Source organism: Vombatus ursinus, unplaced genomic scaffold (assembly GCF_900497805.2).
Source record: "Vombatus ursinus unplaced genomic scaffold, bare-nosed wombat genome assembly UNPS02011353.1, whole genome shotgun sequence".
In the NCBI taxonomy this organism is placed as follows: Eukaryota; Metazoa; Chordata; class Mammalia; order Diprotodontia; family Vombatidae; genus Vombatus; species Vombatus ursinus.
In genome coordinates this window covers 3,499,407-3,516,793 of record NW_020951131.1, presented here as the reverse complement: position 1 = coordinate 3,516,793, position 17,387 = coordinate 3,499,407, and the positions used below count along the sequence as shown (strand labels likewise).

The 17,387-nt window shown below is 44.7% G+C and overlaps 1 protein-coding gene across 1 annotated transcript in view; it reads left to right on the top strand.

Moving 5' to 3' along the window:
- Window positions 1–17,387, top strand: part of LHPP (phospholysine phosphohistidine inorganic pyrophosphate phosphatase) — a 206,950-nt gene that overhangs the window by 12,540 nt on the left and 177,023 nt on the right. The window contains exon 3 of the mRNA XM_027855941.1: window positions 14,628–14,815. Within this exon, the coding sequence (XP_027711742.1) occupies window positions 14,628–14,815 (188 nt within the window). The remainder of the gene's footprint in view (window positions 1–14,627; window positions 14,816–17,387) is intronic.

Here is a 17,387-nt window from a genome sequence, read left to right as displayed (position 1 = left end):
ACACAAAAAACCTCACCCAGTAACCCAAGAGCCTTCCTGGTTGTATGGGTATCACTCTGCCCCAGTAATATTCCACCTTTCTGCCAGGACGAAGGAGGAATGTTTCATCGTAGGTTTTAAAAAGTTTAAACTTAACCACCAAATGCAATGAGCATTTCCTTGTACTTAATAGACCAGAAAAAGGGTTGTTCATGAGTTTGGGACTCTTTTATGAGTTCTGCTTTTCTTTTACAATATGTAATAAATTTATTCTGTAACTTTCAATCTGAGCTTCATGTCTGTGATTTTTTTGGGCTTTTTGTCTCTTGTAAGCATTTAAAAAATGTTCAGTAACTTTTCTTCTCCCTCCCCCATTCATCCTCTCCTCCCCCATTCATCCTCTCCTCCCCCATTCATCCTCTCCTCCCCTCCCCCCTCATCTTCCCTTCCTTCCCCCCTTCATCCTCTTCTCACCTCTTCATCCTCTCCTCCCCTCCTCTCCCTCTTCATCCTTTTCTCCCCCCTTTATCCTCTCCTCCCTTCCCTCTTCATCCTCTCCTCCCCTCCCCCCTTCATCCTCTCTTCTTCTCCTTCCCCCCTTTATCCTCTCTTCCCCCCTTCATCCTCTTCTCACCTCTTCATCCTCTCCTCTCCCTCTTCATCCTTTTCTCCCCCCTTTATCCTCTCCTCCCCTCCCCCCTTCATCCTCTCTTCTCTTCCTTCCCCCCTTTATCCTCTCTTCCCCCTTCATCCTCCCCTCACCTCTTCTCTCCTCCTTTGTTCTTTTTGCACAGTAGTCTGCCCTTACAACCTGAGAGCCGGGTACTGGGAGTCAGCCTTTGCTACTGCAGAAAGTGCTGTAAGAGATGGTTTGATGTCTGGAGGAACCTTGATTTGTGCCCTTTGGGGCCTCTGTCTAGCCATGGGATGGATAGTTAATGCCAACCATTTACAGATGGGGAAACCAAGGCCTAGAGAGGGGCCATGACCTAGGGTCATAATACAATCATTACCTACTTACAGTTCCCCAAACTTGGCATTGTTTCCTGCTCCTGAGCCTTTGCATAAGCTGTGACCCATACCTGGGATGCTGTCCCTCCTTACCTCTTAGGACTCAGCTGAAGTACCATGCGCCACTTCCTGCCTGCTGGGCTTTTCCCAGGTCCCTGCTCTCCCGCAGCTGTTAGTATTTCCACTTCAAAGTTACTTTCTATCTACCTCTTAGACTTTGCCACAGTGTGATCCCTCCCTTCCAGGGTCCCTTTCTGTATTGTGTTGTCTTATTAGAATGTAAGCCTCTTGAGGGTAAGAACTATCTTGCTTTCTTTTATTTGTATTTCCAAAGCCTGATGTATAGTCAACCCGTCATAAATGCACTCTGTGTCTCTACCTTGTATGTGTTCTATATATATCTATGTTTGCAAGTTATCTCTCTCACATTTTGCCTTTCATCATATCCCCACTGGGCTGTGATTGACTGTTGATTGATTAGGGCCATCTGGTCCATCCCCTCCCCTCAGTTTTAGACATTAGGAAACTGAGGCCCAGAGAAGGACATTCACTTGTGACAAAGTCACACAGCTAGTAAGTGGCAGAGCTGGGGTTCTAACCGAGCTTTTCCTACTGCCCTGACATTCTACTCTGTGTGTGTGTGTGTATGTGTGTGGAACATGAACTCGGAGAAATAAATACAAGCAAATTTGAGGGAAGAAACATTCGTGATGCTGGGGGGATGGAGGGGAAGAGAATAGCAAAGTCTTCTTGGAGGACGACTTTGGAGGCTCCCCAGAGCCTTGAAAGAAGAGGATTGTGAGGCATTCTGAGGATTGGGTGGGGCTCACAAGACAAGGAACTCAAGTAGCTTTCAAAAAATAAGCAGAGCCTTCGTTTGCCTCAGCGGACAAAGTGCTGGACAGCTCCACCTTGGGGGAGGGCCGAGGAAGGCTTGGGGAGGGGGAGTTGGCCTCTTGAAGCATGGGCAGAAGTGGGGGAAGGGTAGAGGGCAGGGAGCCGGCCTCAGGACAAGGGTGAACAGTTGGAAGAAGAGCCGAAGAGGTGTAGGACGCCTTCTATCCCCGGAGTTCTGAAGCTGGGCTCATGAACTTGTCGTTTAAATTACTTTGATGACTAAATTCCATTTAATTGGTTTCCTATGGAACCCTACATGTTTTATTTTTATTCATTTAAAAACCATCTTCCAAGAACGGGCTCATAGGTTTACAAAACATCCTGGACATATCCCACTTCCTCATTTTACAGAAAGGGAAACTGAGGCCCAGAGAGTGGTTCCACCCTGTCCCCGTCACCCACAATTCCAAGTGCTAGAGCTGAAGTTTGCACTCAGGCCCCAAACTCCAGATCTGTGCTCTTTGGTGATGGAGGGGGACCATGAGGGGTTTTGCTGTGTGAGCTAAGTGATCTCCATGGGGAATTGTGACATATACACATGCTCGCCATTGTGGGGCGACTCTTTGGTTGGACTTCTGTGTCAGTAGAGTATACCTGTCCATTGTCTGTCTCTGCCTCTCTCCTCTCTCTCTGTCTCTCTGTCTCTGTCTCCCCTCTCGCTCTCTCTCTCTCCCCCCTTCCCCTCCCCTCTTTCCCCTCTCCCCTTTCTCTCCCATCCCTTCCCCTTTCTCCCTCCCCTCCTCCCCTCTCCTCCTCCCCTATCCCTCCCTCTCTTTCTGTCCCTCCCTCTCCTTCCCCTCTCTTTTCTTTCCCTCCTTCCCCCACTCTCCCCCTCTCTCCCTCTCCCTGCCTCCCTCTCCTCTCCTTCTCCTCCCCCCTCTCTCCCCACCCCCTCACCCTAGCTTTAGCATTCTCCAGAGAATAGGGACCACAGGCTGGTGCCACCCCTCCCTGCTCATTCATTCTATTTATAAAAATATGTTCCTAATTTGTTGTTTATCAAATGAGCATCAAAGAAGATAACATATATACAACACTTTATAAACCTTAATGTGATATGTAAATGTGGTGGTGGTTGTTATTATTGTTGGTATTCTGTGATAGTACTGGGATTTTAACCCATTTCTCTGGTTCCATCTCACCGGCCACGCTTGACTTATTCCTCAGTAAACCCCTCTTTGCCACGGAGATCAGAATTTCCTGGCATTAAGAATACGTGTGTTTACAAAACCTCCTATTCCAAGTGGTCCCTCTTGCTTCCCTGCCTAGCGCCTGTTACTTGATCTCACGATGGCACATCAATGGCCTGCAGCTTGTAGGGCTGGGACCCTCTTCTGGTGTCCCATGCATTCTTGTTGGGGAGGCACAGACCCAGGGAAAGCCTCTATGAGGATGGTCCTCCAGGGGACACCGTCCCACCTGGAAAAACATAATGAATGATTTTCTTTGTGGATTGTGCTGTTTAGAAAGGAGAGCCCAACCCTGGGCCAGTGCCTCGGGACCTGGTGCCAATGTCTCCATGCCCAGAGGCAGTGTGAGGAGCCCTAGACTTAAGGGCACAGGACCCATTCTTAAGAGTAGTGGAACCTTAGAGCAATCCCTCCATTTCTCTAAGCCTCAGTTTCTCTAACTGTAAAACAGACCAAGTGATCTCTAAGCTTTCCCCCAACTCTCCATTTCTAGGCCTGGGATCACTGCAGGAAAACAAAGGGCCAGATAGTCCAGTAATTCAATGTATCTGTGATTCCTTTAGTAGTTCAGAAAACAGGCCAGCTAGGACTTCTAATCTGCCCAGCTCTTGTCTATCTCCTCCCACGAATTCCCTGCAGAGGCCAAATTTTGTCCAATAATGAATCAAAACAGCCACAACTTACCAAAAACAACAAATGGGGGGATGGGGAGGGACTTGGGCTCTTCTTTAATAGAAAAATATTTCTTCACATCATCTTGGATGGAATTCCCTGTAGATAAATATCAAAGATCTTAAGATTTAGAGCAGGAAGGACCCTCCAGGTAGACCAGCCCCTTTGTTACACCTTAAGAACCTGAGGTCTAATCAAGCAGCAATCAGAAAACGTTTGTGAAGCACCAGTTGGGGACTGGGGGTACAAAGATCACACCTGCCCTTGGGGGGCTTCCATTCCTAGAGGGCAGAGTTCCTTGGGAAAAGCGGAGCAGCAGGCTGGGGGGCCCCCTCAGGCTTGTCTGGAAAGTCAGCCTGGAGCGTCCCCAGGAGAGGAGCAGCGCCCTGGCGCCCACACCTGACTGCCCAAGGGGCTTTCCCATTTCGGCAGAGGCAGATAGGGAGTCCACAGGCTTTTATTTTTTTAATGACTTATTAAAAATACAAAGTAATTCTATGTGAAATCTAGCCATAGAGTTTAGGAGCCTGAACACAAACATCTGCACGCCCACTCCAAGGAATTTTCCCATTATCTTTTATATTCTCTTGTTTATCTGCTCCTTTCAGAGATCTCATGATGTAACAGAAAGACCTTGCCGTTCAACAAGCTTTTATGCAGCACCTCCTATGTGCTGGGCACTGTGCTAAGTGCTTTACAAATATCTCATTTCATCTTCACAACAGCATTGGGAGGGAGGTGCTATTATTATTCCCATTTTACAGTTGAAGAAACTGAGGCACATAGAGGTTAAATGACTTGCTCAGGGTCACACAGCTACTGAGTATCCGAGGCTGGATTTGAATTCAAGTCTTCCAAAGAAAAATAAGAAACAGATTTGAATTGAACTACGTGGTCACTGTGTATCAACTTCTAATGTTTCTTTTTCCTTATACCCCAAATCAGAGATGAAGTTATTTTTTTTGAAGTTATTTTTTAATCTCCTGATGGTGTCAAAATATTTTGGGGATGCCCTGTTTTCCAGACCTAAGGCCTAACAAGCAAGAGCTTGGTAACAGTAGTCCTTTGTGCTCAGGCTGATCTCACCCTCTGGCAAAGCGTACTGCTTGGACCAGCACCAGGGGCTCACTAGGGATTTAGCCCCCCCTGTTTCCCGGGGCCTCCCATCACATGTTCACAATCCCTGTTCCTGGTCACTGACAGATCCTGTTGCAGAGCTCTGGTTCTGTGCCTGGCAGGATGGCCACAACCCCTAAGACTCGAGACAGTGAGTATTCCCATGGGACCCAAGAGTGCCTGTATTGTCCCAAGACATGCCAACCATGAGAACTGTCTCAAGACCTAGGAATGATTGTGTTGTGGCCTGCTCTTTTCATGTATGTAAGCGGCCCCAGCCTTAGCAGCCTGAAGCCCTCCTTCTTAGGCGGGGGGACTTCTGCATGCATACATCATTTTCCTCCCTCAGAGATTAATGACACTTCTGTTTGTGTCCTGATTCTCCTGTCTCTAGCCTGCTCTGTTTGTTTGGCTCCGGCTACCCTCAGGTTAGAGGCCAGTTCTGGTCCAATTAATAATGGACACAGTAGAAGACAAACTTCTTGAGGGAAGGGAATGTTTGATTTTTTGTAACTCTTTCCCCCAGAGCCTAACACAGTGCCTGGTATACAGTAGGCACTTAATAAATGCTTGTCAGTTGGTTGATTGATCTGTGATCTTGCTGACCTGCTGACCTTGCTGCCACACATAGCCCCTCTGGGCCTTCTCCTTCAGTCCAGTTTTTATCTTTGGAGGTCCACCCAAGGTGCGGAGGGCTGGATGTTAATGGAACCCTGGGGAGATCAATGACAGTGAAATGGACACAGTGATGGATCGATTGATCAATGTTCCCCCAAAGGCTCCTGATTTTTCCCTGCTCAGAAACTCACCTTGATTCTGCAGCTGGCTTTGCATTTCCCCATTTCTGCCCTTTGCCTTATAAATCTTGCCAGTGGCTTTTGTTCAAAGTGGAAAAATCCAGCTGCTTTGCTTACGAGGCAGACTCAGGAGATTGTAAACACCTGAATCTGCAGACTGTTCTTTTTCCTTTAAAGTGATTTTTTTCAGTTTTGTAAGATTATAAAAACAGGTGGGACTGCAGAGATGAGAGGAGACACTCCCAGCCCACCCTTTTGGGGGGTCCCCACAGGTTGATATATTGATAGATTATGCTGACTTTTTTCCTCTTCCATTTCTGTCTTTGGCTTTTCTGTTATTAATCGCACAGTGCCAGGCACGTTGTAGGGCTTAGTAAATGGGGATTGGACTGGATTGGGCTGGCTTTCTGGGAGGGGGAGGGGGAGAGGGAAAGATACGTGAAAAAACAGGGGTGGATGTTTAAAAAATACATCAATAAAAACTTATTTTTTAAAAAAAACATTTTATTCCTTTTTAAAAACTCTGAGGCATCATTCTTAGCCTGTGGTTCGAGCCAAACTACCCTGGTTTGAGGAACCTCATACAAAAAGCAGACTCCCCCAGAGTCAGAGGCTGGAGGTGCAGATGTCCCTCAAGCCCTCCCCAGACGCTCCTGTTTCAGTGGGTCTTTCCTCTGCATTCTTCTCTTTCTTAGGATGAAGCTGAAATAATAACTGTAAGAGCTGGCCTGTATGCAAATATTATCTTGTTTGCTCCTCACAACAACCCTGGGAGGTGGATGTTATTGTTAGTCCCATTTTACAACTGAGGAAACTGAGGCAGACAGAGGTGAAATGATTTGCCCAGGGTCACCCAACTGGGCAGACTTGGATTGGGGTTTCCTGACTCCCAGGTGCAGGTCTCTGCCCTCTGTGCCACCTCTCTGTCACAAGTAGCATCCTTTAGAATGAAGCTCTGGCTGCCCCTAATGTAAGGAGCATAGTACCCCCCCCCCAAAAAAAAACCTTGGGCTCTTCTCCATGTGCATTGCTTACTCCATGTGACCTTAGGCAGGTCGTTTCCCCGTCTGTCTGTCTCAGGTCCCCCCAGCCCCGGGCGGTGGCCAGGTGGGTGCCTCGTCCCTTTGAGTCGCTGTGGTTCGTCTGCACCCCTGGCTTGCAGGAAGGTAGTTAAGTGTGCCCAAGGTCACCGAGGCTGTCTAATGATCGTCCTCACACTTTACCTGGGCTGGAACAATAATGAGGGTTTTTTCATTATTTTCGGGTGAGCGATCCTGGCAGATGCTGACAGCCAGCAGATGTGTAAAGTTCGAGGTGATTTGTAAGGGGCCGGCTCATCTGACGCACGGTAATTGCATGGTGGGACATTGTCACTCAGAGTCTTGTCCTGCTCTGTTAGAAGAAGGTAAAGGTCAGTTCAAAGAAAGAAGGGACAGCGCTCAGCAGGAAATGAAAAACGGATTTTCTGCCATCCCCTCCCAGCGGCTTTGGGATCGATGGGCTGGAGCCTGGTCACCTCGACGTCTGGTTCTTGCCCGGCCGAGCTGATGCGGGGGGATTTCCCTCAGCCTGGCCTCAGCTTAAGTAGAAGCATCTGAAGCAGGGGTGGGGGACCTGCAGTCTCAAGGCCACATGTGGCCTTCTAGATCCTTGGGGGTGGCCTTTTGACTGAGTCCAAGTTTTACAGAAAAAAAATCCTTTTCTGAAGAGGATTTGTTGTGTGAAGTTTGGATTCAGTCAGAGGGCTGCACTTGAGGATCTAGAGGGCCACATGTGGCCTCCAAGCCACAGGTTCCCCACCCCTGAAAGAGATGCCCCTGGCACCTTCCTGATTTTAGACACTTACCTTGTTCTGGGAATTTGTGAGCCAGGCTGGTGTGGTAGGATGTCACCTCCTCATTCCCCTTAAGCTAGAGGAAGGGCCTGCTTCAGCTCCTACTCCTACTGGCTAAGTCATTGGACTCCTGAGCCTCAGTGTCCTCATCTGTAAAATGGGGTTAATAATGCTTGAACTCCCTTCCCCAGTAAGTTGTTGGGAACTTTGTCACCTTTAATGTGCTGTAGAAATGTGCATTATTCCTGTGGCCTCTGGTGAGCTGGCTTTGTGTTAGAATGTTGGGGCTTTGCTTTTCCCGGGGATGTAAAAATGAGATTTCTTTATTTCTCATGGATATTAAAAACAGGACATTGGCTACCCTAACTGGGAGGAAATCAATCTTTGTTTCTTTCTTTGTTTCTTTCTTTTCTCTTTCTTTTCTTTTTTCCTTCCTTCCTTTTTTAAATTTGTATGTTCTCAGGGCTTTCACCAGCTTAAAACAAAAACAAAAAGAAAAAGTCACATGTCGGGGCCAGCTCAGTTGTGAAATAGGCATTTTGACCACTCAAAGCTTGTTTGTTTTGAGAGTCAAAAGTGTAGCTTCTTATCTTCCTATGAGGCAGCAGTGGAAAGAGGGATGGATCTCAAGTCACAGAACCTGAGTTCAAATCTCAGCTCCGCCATGAGCCATCTCTATGTCCTTGGACAAATCAAGTGACTGTTCGGGGCCTCAGTTTCCTCATTTGTAAAATGAGAGGGTTGGACTAGATGCTGTCTCAGGTCCCTTCCAGTTGTAAATCTGTAATCTGTGGTTTCATTGTCATCTTCCTGTTACATTTCTTTTTCTTATTTTCACCGCCTGGACTTCAGACACGTCTTTGCATCAGGGGGCACGTAGTTTAATTTCCTCAGTTGCTTTAAAGGGGAATTTTAAGCCTCGGTTCAGTGGATATTTAGTAACTTCCTCTCCTGGACTCCAAGAGAGAGAGTAGATAGAACTTAGAAATATTCAGTCCCCCAAACACTGGTGAAGCACCTACTGTGTGCAGACAAAGACTTGATCCCAAAAGCCATAAACAAAACAGAATGGGAGAGAACTCCATGAGAAGTCCAAACAAAATGCTGTCTAAAGTGGGAGGGGATAATTAAAAATTTTTCCTACAAACAATAAACTTACAACCTTTAACAAAAATAGTTGGTTAAATAAAAGTTGGTTAAATTCAAAAGAAAGGGCAAAATCCTACCCAAATGCTTAGCCCTTAGTAAGTAGAACCAACAAATTAACAAATAAGGAAAGAAATTTTTTTTGCTTAAAAATAATTTTTTAAAGAAAGAAAATGTTTGTGTTTAAAATAATAAAGATCAAATATTTTTGTTTGCCCTTCCTAGCTTAGGTCCCACCATTTTTCACCCAGCTCTGCTCTCTTCCTTTCTGTCTTTTTCTTCTTAAGTAGTCAGTGGGATGGTGGGTAGCTGGGCCTGGCTGGCTTCACTGATCTGGCTAGCCAGCACCTCATGACTGGTATTTCCGTATTTCCTCGTCACAAAGGACTCTTTTGATCTTTTAACAACCTTAGAGAATATAAAAAAGAGAAGGTGGTGCTTGATTCCTGGATAAAGGAGAGAATGGAGAAGAGAGGGCAATTGCTTGAGAAGGACAGGAGCCTCACTCCGCCGTATCACCTCATCAGAAAACCTTCAGTGAGGCAGCCTGGCATAGTGGATAGTGCATTGCACCTGGCCTCAGGAAGACCTGGGTTCAAATCCTACCTTAAATACTAGCAGTATAACCCTGGGCAAGTCACTTGACCTCTGCCTCAGTTTCCTCATTTGTCAAACAAGGAGAATGGACTCAACAGCCTCCAAGGTCCTTTCTGACCTTTAAACCTGTGATCCGATGACCCCGCCAATTTGGCTGTAGCCTGTGTGAGGTTCCTTGACTCAAGGGAAGGGACAGCATTCTCTTCTGGAATTAAGGCAGGACATAAGGAGACTTCAAATGGACTGGCCTAATAGAAGAGAGAGACCAAGCTGATTCCTCTGGGGAATGTTGTATCCCATTTCCTCTCCTGCTTCGGGAATGAATTCTAGGTCTCCATCCTGTACTATATCGCTGTCTGTTTCAGTACCTATATTCATTTTGCCGCCATCTCTGTTTACATCCATGCCGTCATCACCTCTCTACATATCGCTGGGTTGACACTGATTTTGTATGAGTCACGTGTCACTGTTTCAAAGAAGCCGAGAGGCCGGGGCCCCCAGAGGCGTCCTTCGTTCAGTCATTCAGAGCCTTTCTTTCTTCATTTCCTTCATCTACAACTGAAGTTGTGTTTGGAATAACAGATGGGGGGCACTGTCATCTCATTGTCATACCGATTGTTCATTGTTCTGAGAAGGGCACATCATAATTCATTAGCGATAATTATTCCCTGGACGCTGCCTGTACTTCGTCACCCACCTGCCTCATTAACTTGGGAGCGGGTCTCCCGTTCTGGCGGCTCCAATCGATGAAGATATACTTAGAATGTACAAGTGGATGCTATTAGTTACAATATATTAACTGCCTAATTTAAAATAAAAAAGGCGATCTTTATGAAGGGCAATTAACCACTAAGTGTAATTGATAATTCATATACCTGTGATTAGGAAAGACAAATAATAAGAAAGAAATGAATGACTGATGTTATTAGAGAAGACATTGCCAGCCCCTTCACGAGTGTGGGCTGTGTGGGCATCGGCTGACACCGATCTCTGTCATCAAGAAGGTTCTGCAGCTTAGCTGGAGTCTGATGTTTTTCCTCCCAACTTTTAGAAAATGTTCATTATTTTTATCAAATGAGATAAAATTAGCACAGTGCCTGGCACGTAGTAGACATCATATAAATGTTAACTATTATTGTTAGTATTTAAATCTGACCTCGTTTAAAAAAATTAAAAAACACAAGCTTTGTGTGTATGTGTCTGTGTGTGTGTGTCTGTTCGTGTGCTTTCTATAGTCTGACTGGAGATGTAGCAGTAGAAACGATCATAATAATTGTAATAATAACAACTCACATTTCTCTAACGGTTTGTGGGTTACAAAGCTCTTTCCTCACAATACTCTGTTCAGCTCTGGATATCGTATTTTAGGCAGGACCTTGACAAGCTGGAGAAAAGGGAAATCAGGTTAGTGAAGGTCTTGGATCTGTATCCTATGAGAATTAGTTGAAGAGACTGGGGTTGTTTAGCCTGGAGAAGATGACGTCGTAAGTAGATGAGCATGCTTGCTGCTCTCAGGTAGGTGAAGGCCTCCTCAGTAGGAATTTGACTCCTTAAATTGACTGTTGAGAGGGGAGACTGAGGAGGTGGAAGTTGTAGGGAAACAGATACAGTGCCAGTATAAGGGAAATGAAACCTTAGAGCTGTGTCTCAGAAAGGTGATGGGCTCTCTCTGGAGAAGTGGCTTCTCTCCTCTGAGCACCTTCAGCCAAAGAATGGACGGCATCTTCTTGGACATCTGCTTGACCGAGGCTCCTCAGCCTTTTTTGACTCATTGGCCTCTTTGGCATTGTGATAAAGCCTATGGACTCTTCTCACAATCATGGTTTTTAATAATTAGAGGAAATGCAAACTTTCATTTAGAAGTTAGTGAAAATGAAGATGTAAGTTTTTTCCCACCCAAGTTCATGGACTCTTTGAAATCTATCCCCAGGTCCTTTGGATTTCTGTGTATCTCAAGTTAGGAGCACTTTTTTTTTTAACCTTGTTATTTATAATTTGATTTATCTAGAATTCTCCTACTAAATTATAGCTTTAAAAGTTATGTGCTTCACTTTAAAGAACAAAACATACATTTACAACTATTTTCACTTTTTAAAAAAAATTTTTTTAATTTTTAATTTTTTAATTTTTAAATTTTCATGGTAATTTTTATTTATTTTTTTGTTTTCAACATTTACTTCCATAAGATTTTGGGTTCCAAATTTTCACCCCATCTCGCCCCTCCCCCCACCCCAAGATGACATGCATTCTGAATACCCCTTCCCCTAGTCTGCCTTCCATTCTATCTTTCCCCCCCCTTCTCTTATCCCCTTCCCCTTCAATTTTCTGTAGGGCAGGATGGATTTCTGTACCCCATTTCCTGTATTTCTTATTTCCCAGTTGCATGTGAAAACATTTTTTTAAACATGTGTTTTTAAAACTTTGAGTTTCAGATTTTCTCCCTTCCTCCCTCCCCACCCACCCTCGTTGATAAGGCAAGCAACCAAATACAGGTTATATATGTGCAGTTATGCAAAACACTTCCATAGTAGACATGCTGTGAAAAACTAACTCTATTTCCCTTAATCCTATCCCACCCACCCCCATTTATTCTATTCTTTCTTTTAACCCTGTCCCTCCTCAGAAGTACTTGCTTCTGATTATCCCCTTTCCCAATCTGCCCTCCTCTCTATCATCCCCCTACTCTCTTGTCCCCTTCTCCCCCCCCATTTTCCTGTAGGGTAAGACAGATTTCCATACCCAATTGAGTGTGTATGTTATTCCTTCCTTAAGTCAAATTCTATGAGAATAAGATTCACTCATTCCCTCTCACCTTCTCCTGTTTCCCCTCCACTGTAAGAGCTTTTCTTTTCTGTTTTTTTTTGTGAGATAATTTACTCCATTCTACCTCTCCCTTTCTCCTTCTCCTAGTATAATCCTCTCTCACCCCTTAATTTTATTCTCCAGTTATGACCCCTTCACTTTCAACTCACCCTGTTCCCTTTATCTATCTATCTATCTATATCTATATATACGTACACGTAATTTTTTCCCCTCCAACTACCTTAATACTGACAAAGGTCTCATGAGTTACAAATATCATCTTTCCATGCAGGAATGTTCTTCCTGCAACAAGCTCCACCATGCCACACTCCTCCTCGCCCCAGGACCGCCCCTCAGAACTGTGACCCAGATCCAAGCACGGGCAAAGCAAGAGATTCCTGCCTCAGCACTGGCAAAGAGATTCCTGCAATCCCTCTCTGATCAGCCACTCGATTCCCCCTCAGTCTGTTGGCCGGGAGCTCAGGAGGCAGCCGCGGCCCACGCTCGGGACTTGTGACTGAGACCTAGCTTCTAACTCTCATCACAGTCACAGACTTTTCCCACTGACCTTCTAAGTTGTCTTTGGCATTCGTGGGTTGAGAAGTCTGGAAACTGCTACAGCTGGGTCAGAAAGTACAGTTTAAAAGTCTTTTGGGAATATTTCCAAATTGCTTTCCCAAATGGTTAGATGAGCCCATAGCTTCACTAACAGTATAGTAATGTACCTGTCTTCCCATAGCTCCTCAAGTATTTATGATTTTCCTTTTTTATCATCTTTGCCAGTGTGATGAGCATGAGGTGGTTACTTCAGAATTGTTTTAAGTTTTATTTCTCTAATTGTTTAGAACATTTTTTCATACAGCTAGTGGTAGCTTATATTTCTTCCTCTGAAAACTGTCTATTCATATCCTTGAGCCATTTATCAATTGAAAAATGGCTTATTCTAATAAATTTGACTTTGTCCCCTACATATCTTGGAAATGTGGCCTTTATGAAGAGAAACTTACTGCAAATATTTTCTCCCAATTTCCTGCTTCTCTTCTGATTTTAGCTTCATTGGTTTGCTTGTGTGAAACCTTTTTCATTTTATGTAATCAGAATTGTGCATTTAACCTCCTGTGAAGCTCTCTTTCTCTCCTTTCGTTATGAACTCTTCCTCTATCCATAGATCTGACAGGTAATTCCTTCCATACCCCTCTAATTCGTTGATGTCACCCTTAATATTCTAAATCATGTACCTATTTCGACCTTATTTTGGTATTAGGTGTGAGATGCTGGTCTGTACCTAGTTTCTGCCAGACTACAGTGTTCCCAATAGTTTTTGTCAGATAGTGACTTCTTGCCCCACTAGCTGGGATTTTTGGGTTTATCGAACACTAGATTACCGTTCTCATTTGCATTTGTATATTGTGTACCTAACGTGTTTCATTGATCTACTTTTCTGTTTCTTCCCCAGTATCAAGCTGTTTTGATAATTATGGCTTTGTAGTATAGTTTGAGATCTGAGACTACTAGGCCCCCTTCCTTTCCACTTTTTAAAAAAAATCATATCCTTTCTTTGGAGATAACACGGAGGCAAACTTCATCCTAGTCCCAAAATGAGCCCAAGTTTTAAATTAATGGGTCCAGAATAATAAGGTTTCATAATAATGGTGATAGATCAGATATGTTTTATGGGACTTCAGAATTCATGTGATCTTAGAATGAGCTGAAAGGGACATTGGAGGCCACCTCATCCAACCCTCTCATTTGACAGATGAGGAAACTGAGGCCCAGTATGCCTCGCCAAATATCACACAGGTGTGAGTCGCACCATTATGTCAGGAAGCATATGTGATACTTTAAGGTTCATGGTGATGCCATGAGAGAGATTAGGCAAACATGATTTTATAGCCAAGGAAGCTTTGTCAATCTGTCAGTCAACAAGCATTGATTAAGTGCTTACTGTGTACCAGGAACTCGTGCTAAGTGCTGGGGATACAAAGGAAGGACCAAACAGGTGTGTGCCCTCCAGGATCTCACATTCTAGTGGCAGAGATGCTACACAAAGGCTTCTCAGAAATATGGAGGCAACATGTTTCACTGGAAGTGGAGGGGCTGAGCTTTGAACCCAGGGCTTCGGAGGGCCATTCTGGTGGGCTCTGTCCAGTACTCCATGCTGTAATTAAGTGTATATACACAGTTGTTCTTTATGGAAAGTTAACCGCAAATCCTTCATCTGGCATCACCCAGTTGTAATGTCTTTCCAAAAGGATGGAGCAGGTGGTCTTCTGAGGGCCTTTCCTCCTCTCTCATCTGTCATACAATAAACTTGTTTAACTAATTAGCATTTAACTAACTCATCTGCAGCACTTAGCACACAATGCCTAGCACATAGTAGGCACTTAATAAATATTTATTGATGAATGTATTGATTGATTCTGGGGGTCTTGTATCTAAGACTGTCCTAGTGCATAGGAGGGATGGGTGGTCTTGAGGTTTAAATTTCTGCTCGCCCGTAAAGCCTTGGTCCCAGATTTGTCACATATGTGACATTTATACCAGCTGGATCTCGAGCTTCTCACCCTCTGCCCAATTTCACCATAGGATCAAGCAGTCAGGCCTGAAGCTTCGGTTCTGCACAAATGAATCCCAGAAGTCTCGGGATAAGTTTGTGGGATTGCTTCAGCGTTTGGGATTTGACATCTCGGTGAATGAAATCACGTCTCCTGCCCCGGCTGCTTGCCAGATTCTGAAGGAGCGAGGCCTGCGGCCCTATCTCCTTGTTCATGATGGTAAGACTGATCTCACTCCCCTAAACCTGAGTCGGTTCATTAGAAGAGGGTGGATTTGTTCTGGACGGTCCAGATGTCAGCCCGCGGTGATGGCCAGTTGTGTGGCTAGCCCATAGAAGTGTTTTATGGAGGTCCTTCTGAGACACCAAGAAATGAACCCTCTTGAATGAGACTTAACAGGTCTGCCTTGAGTCCTCCTGCCCAGAGAAAACATCTCCATTTAGTATTTTAATTTAGCTTAATGTTGTCTTTCTGCCAACTTACCTGTCCATTCAGTTATCTGTCTGTCTCATCTCTCCATCCATCCTTCTATCCACCATCTGTTATCCATTGATCCATCCAAAGGCCACAGAGATTTGCTGATCCCCTACAGTAATAGGTTTGGGGAATTGAAGAGATGTGTCTCCCTTTCTTCTTACTAGCTGGATGACCCTGAGGCTTAACCCCTGTTTACTTCAATTTCCTCATCTGTAAAATGGGGATAATAACAGCATCCACCTCACGGGGTGGTTGTAAGGCCCAAGCAAGACAGTAATTGTAAAGTGCTTCGCACAGTGCCCGACACATACTAGGCTCTATGTAAATGTTAGTTATTGATGGTGACGAAGGCAGCGACCATAGATTGAGGTGGGGAGACTGGACTTAGGCAGCACATGAACTTGGTTTCTGACATTGACTCAATTTGGTCAAATAAATACTTGTTCCTGGTGTGGGAGGCTTGTAGGATCCTAACCCTGGCAGGCAGTGGAAGGGAAGAGAATAAACATTTATACAGCACTGGGCTAAGTGCCTTTTTTTTTTTGGTTAGGCAGTGGGGTTAAGTGACTTGCCCAGGGTCATACAGCTAGTAAGTGTCAAGTGTCTGAGGCCAGATTTGAACTCAGGTCTTCCTGACTCCGGGGCCGGTGCTCTGTCCACCTTTTTTTTTTTTTTAAACAATTTTTATCTCCTTTGACTCTCTCAACAACCCTGCAAGGTAGGTGCTGTTATTATCTCCATTTTACAGATGAAGAAACAGAGGTTAAGTGACTTGCCCAGGGTCCTACAGTATCTGAAATAGGATTTGAACTCAGGTCTTCCTAACTCCAGGCCTAGTGCTCAATCACCTTGTTGCACCACCACTTACCTTTAGGCAGCAAAGCTGAAGGAACTTCAGAGGCCCCCTCATCTGCCTCCCACATTTTACAGGTGAGAAAACTGCCTCCCAGGGTCACCCAAGGTGATGGGGATCAGAGGTGGGCTTTGAACCCAGGCCTTTTGACTCCCATGTCAATGCTCTCTCTATTATATCTGGAATTGGACGGTGATTGAGGAAGAGGTCATTTGTACATGCTCAGAAGAGAAAATTAAGAAAAATTAGTTCCTTTGAGTTTTTTTTTACCCCAGTGGCTAGTGATCTATAAATCATGAATTATATTTGTGAATGTGGAGGCAAAAATGACCCATCTCTGAATTTCCGTTCTGTGGGAGGACATTTTTCCATGCTCAGAAATCTGAGTGGGATCATGACAGAAGGACTTTGGTAAAGTTTGGCCATGTGGGATTTGTGACTTTGGGGAGGATGGTTTTATCTCTTATTTTATTTTATTTTTTGAGGAAAGCAAACAGAACAGGGTTGCCTTGTACCTTCTGCATATTTTAAGAGGATGACATTTAGCAGTGCTTGAGAATTCTTGATGTTTTCTGTCTCATCTGTGACTTCTGCCCGGCCCCCTAGGCTTTTGACCTGCTGTTTTCATCTTAAAATAGCCCCGGAAAGTCTTTCCTGGGCTGTCCCAGAGCTGGGTCTTAGATGGAGACAAGAGTCACTAATGGAAGGACCTGAATAGCTCCTTACCAGCCCTTCCACCCAATTATGGGAGGCCATTCTTTGGCCCCTAGGAATTACTAGGTTTATTGAGAGCCCTTCCTTAGTAATGCAAGCACTGGTCGAATGTGGTTCTATAAGGAAGGGTGGGGGTTGATTTATCAAAAAGGAAGAGCGAAAGGTTTCACAATTCTCCAAGCATATAATAATAATGACAATAATAATAAATTAATAATATACTAATACAGTAATAATATATGTGCAATAATAATTAATAAATTAAGTATTTAATAAAGTATCTGTATTTGCATACTATATTACGATGTATTGTCTGTATTTTACAAGAACCATTGTGTGTGTAAGAGAGAAGACAGTGACCCTTCCTCAGTGAGGATCCCAGGGATGGAGGAGGGTTCATTTTCATACAGAGTGCTCTGCCAGTGACCTTTGGTTTTTCAGGGTCGATTGATCCACTGTAAGTTTTGTTTGGGAGCCAGCTGCAAATGTCGATGACTTCAGTGACTTTCCCAGGGTCATACAGCCAGTAAGTGTCAAGCGTCTGAGGCCAGATCCTGGTGGCCGGAACTGTCTGCTTCAGCTGCAAATATTGATCTGTGACTCAGCCCTTTTGGACTGTTGGAACTTCACGAAGAGGCCCTGGGTCACGGTTGTGCCCGCCGTGGCTAACGCCACGTTATTGGGCTGGTCCTTTTGTTAACGAGTTACGTGTGAAGAGATGTTCTTAGGGTTCAAAGGAAACCACCT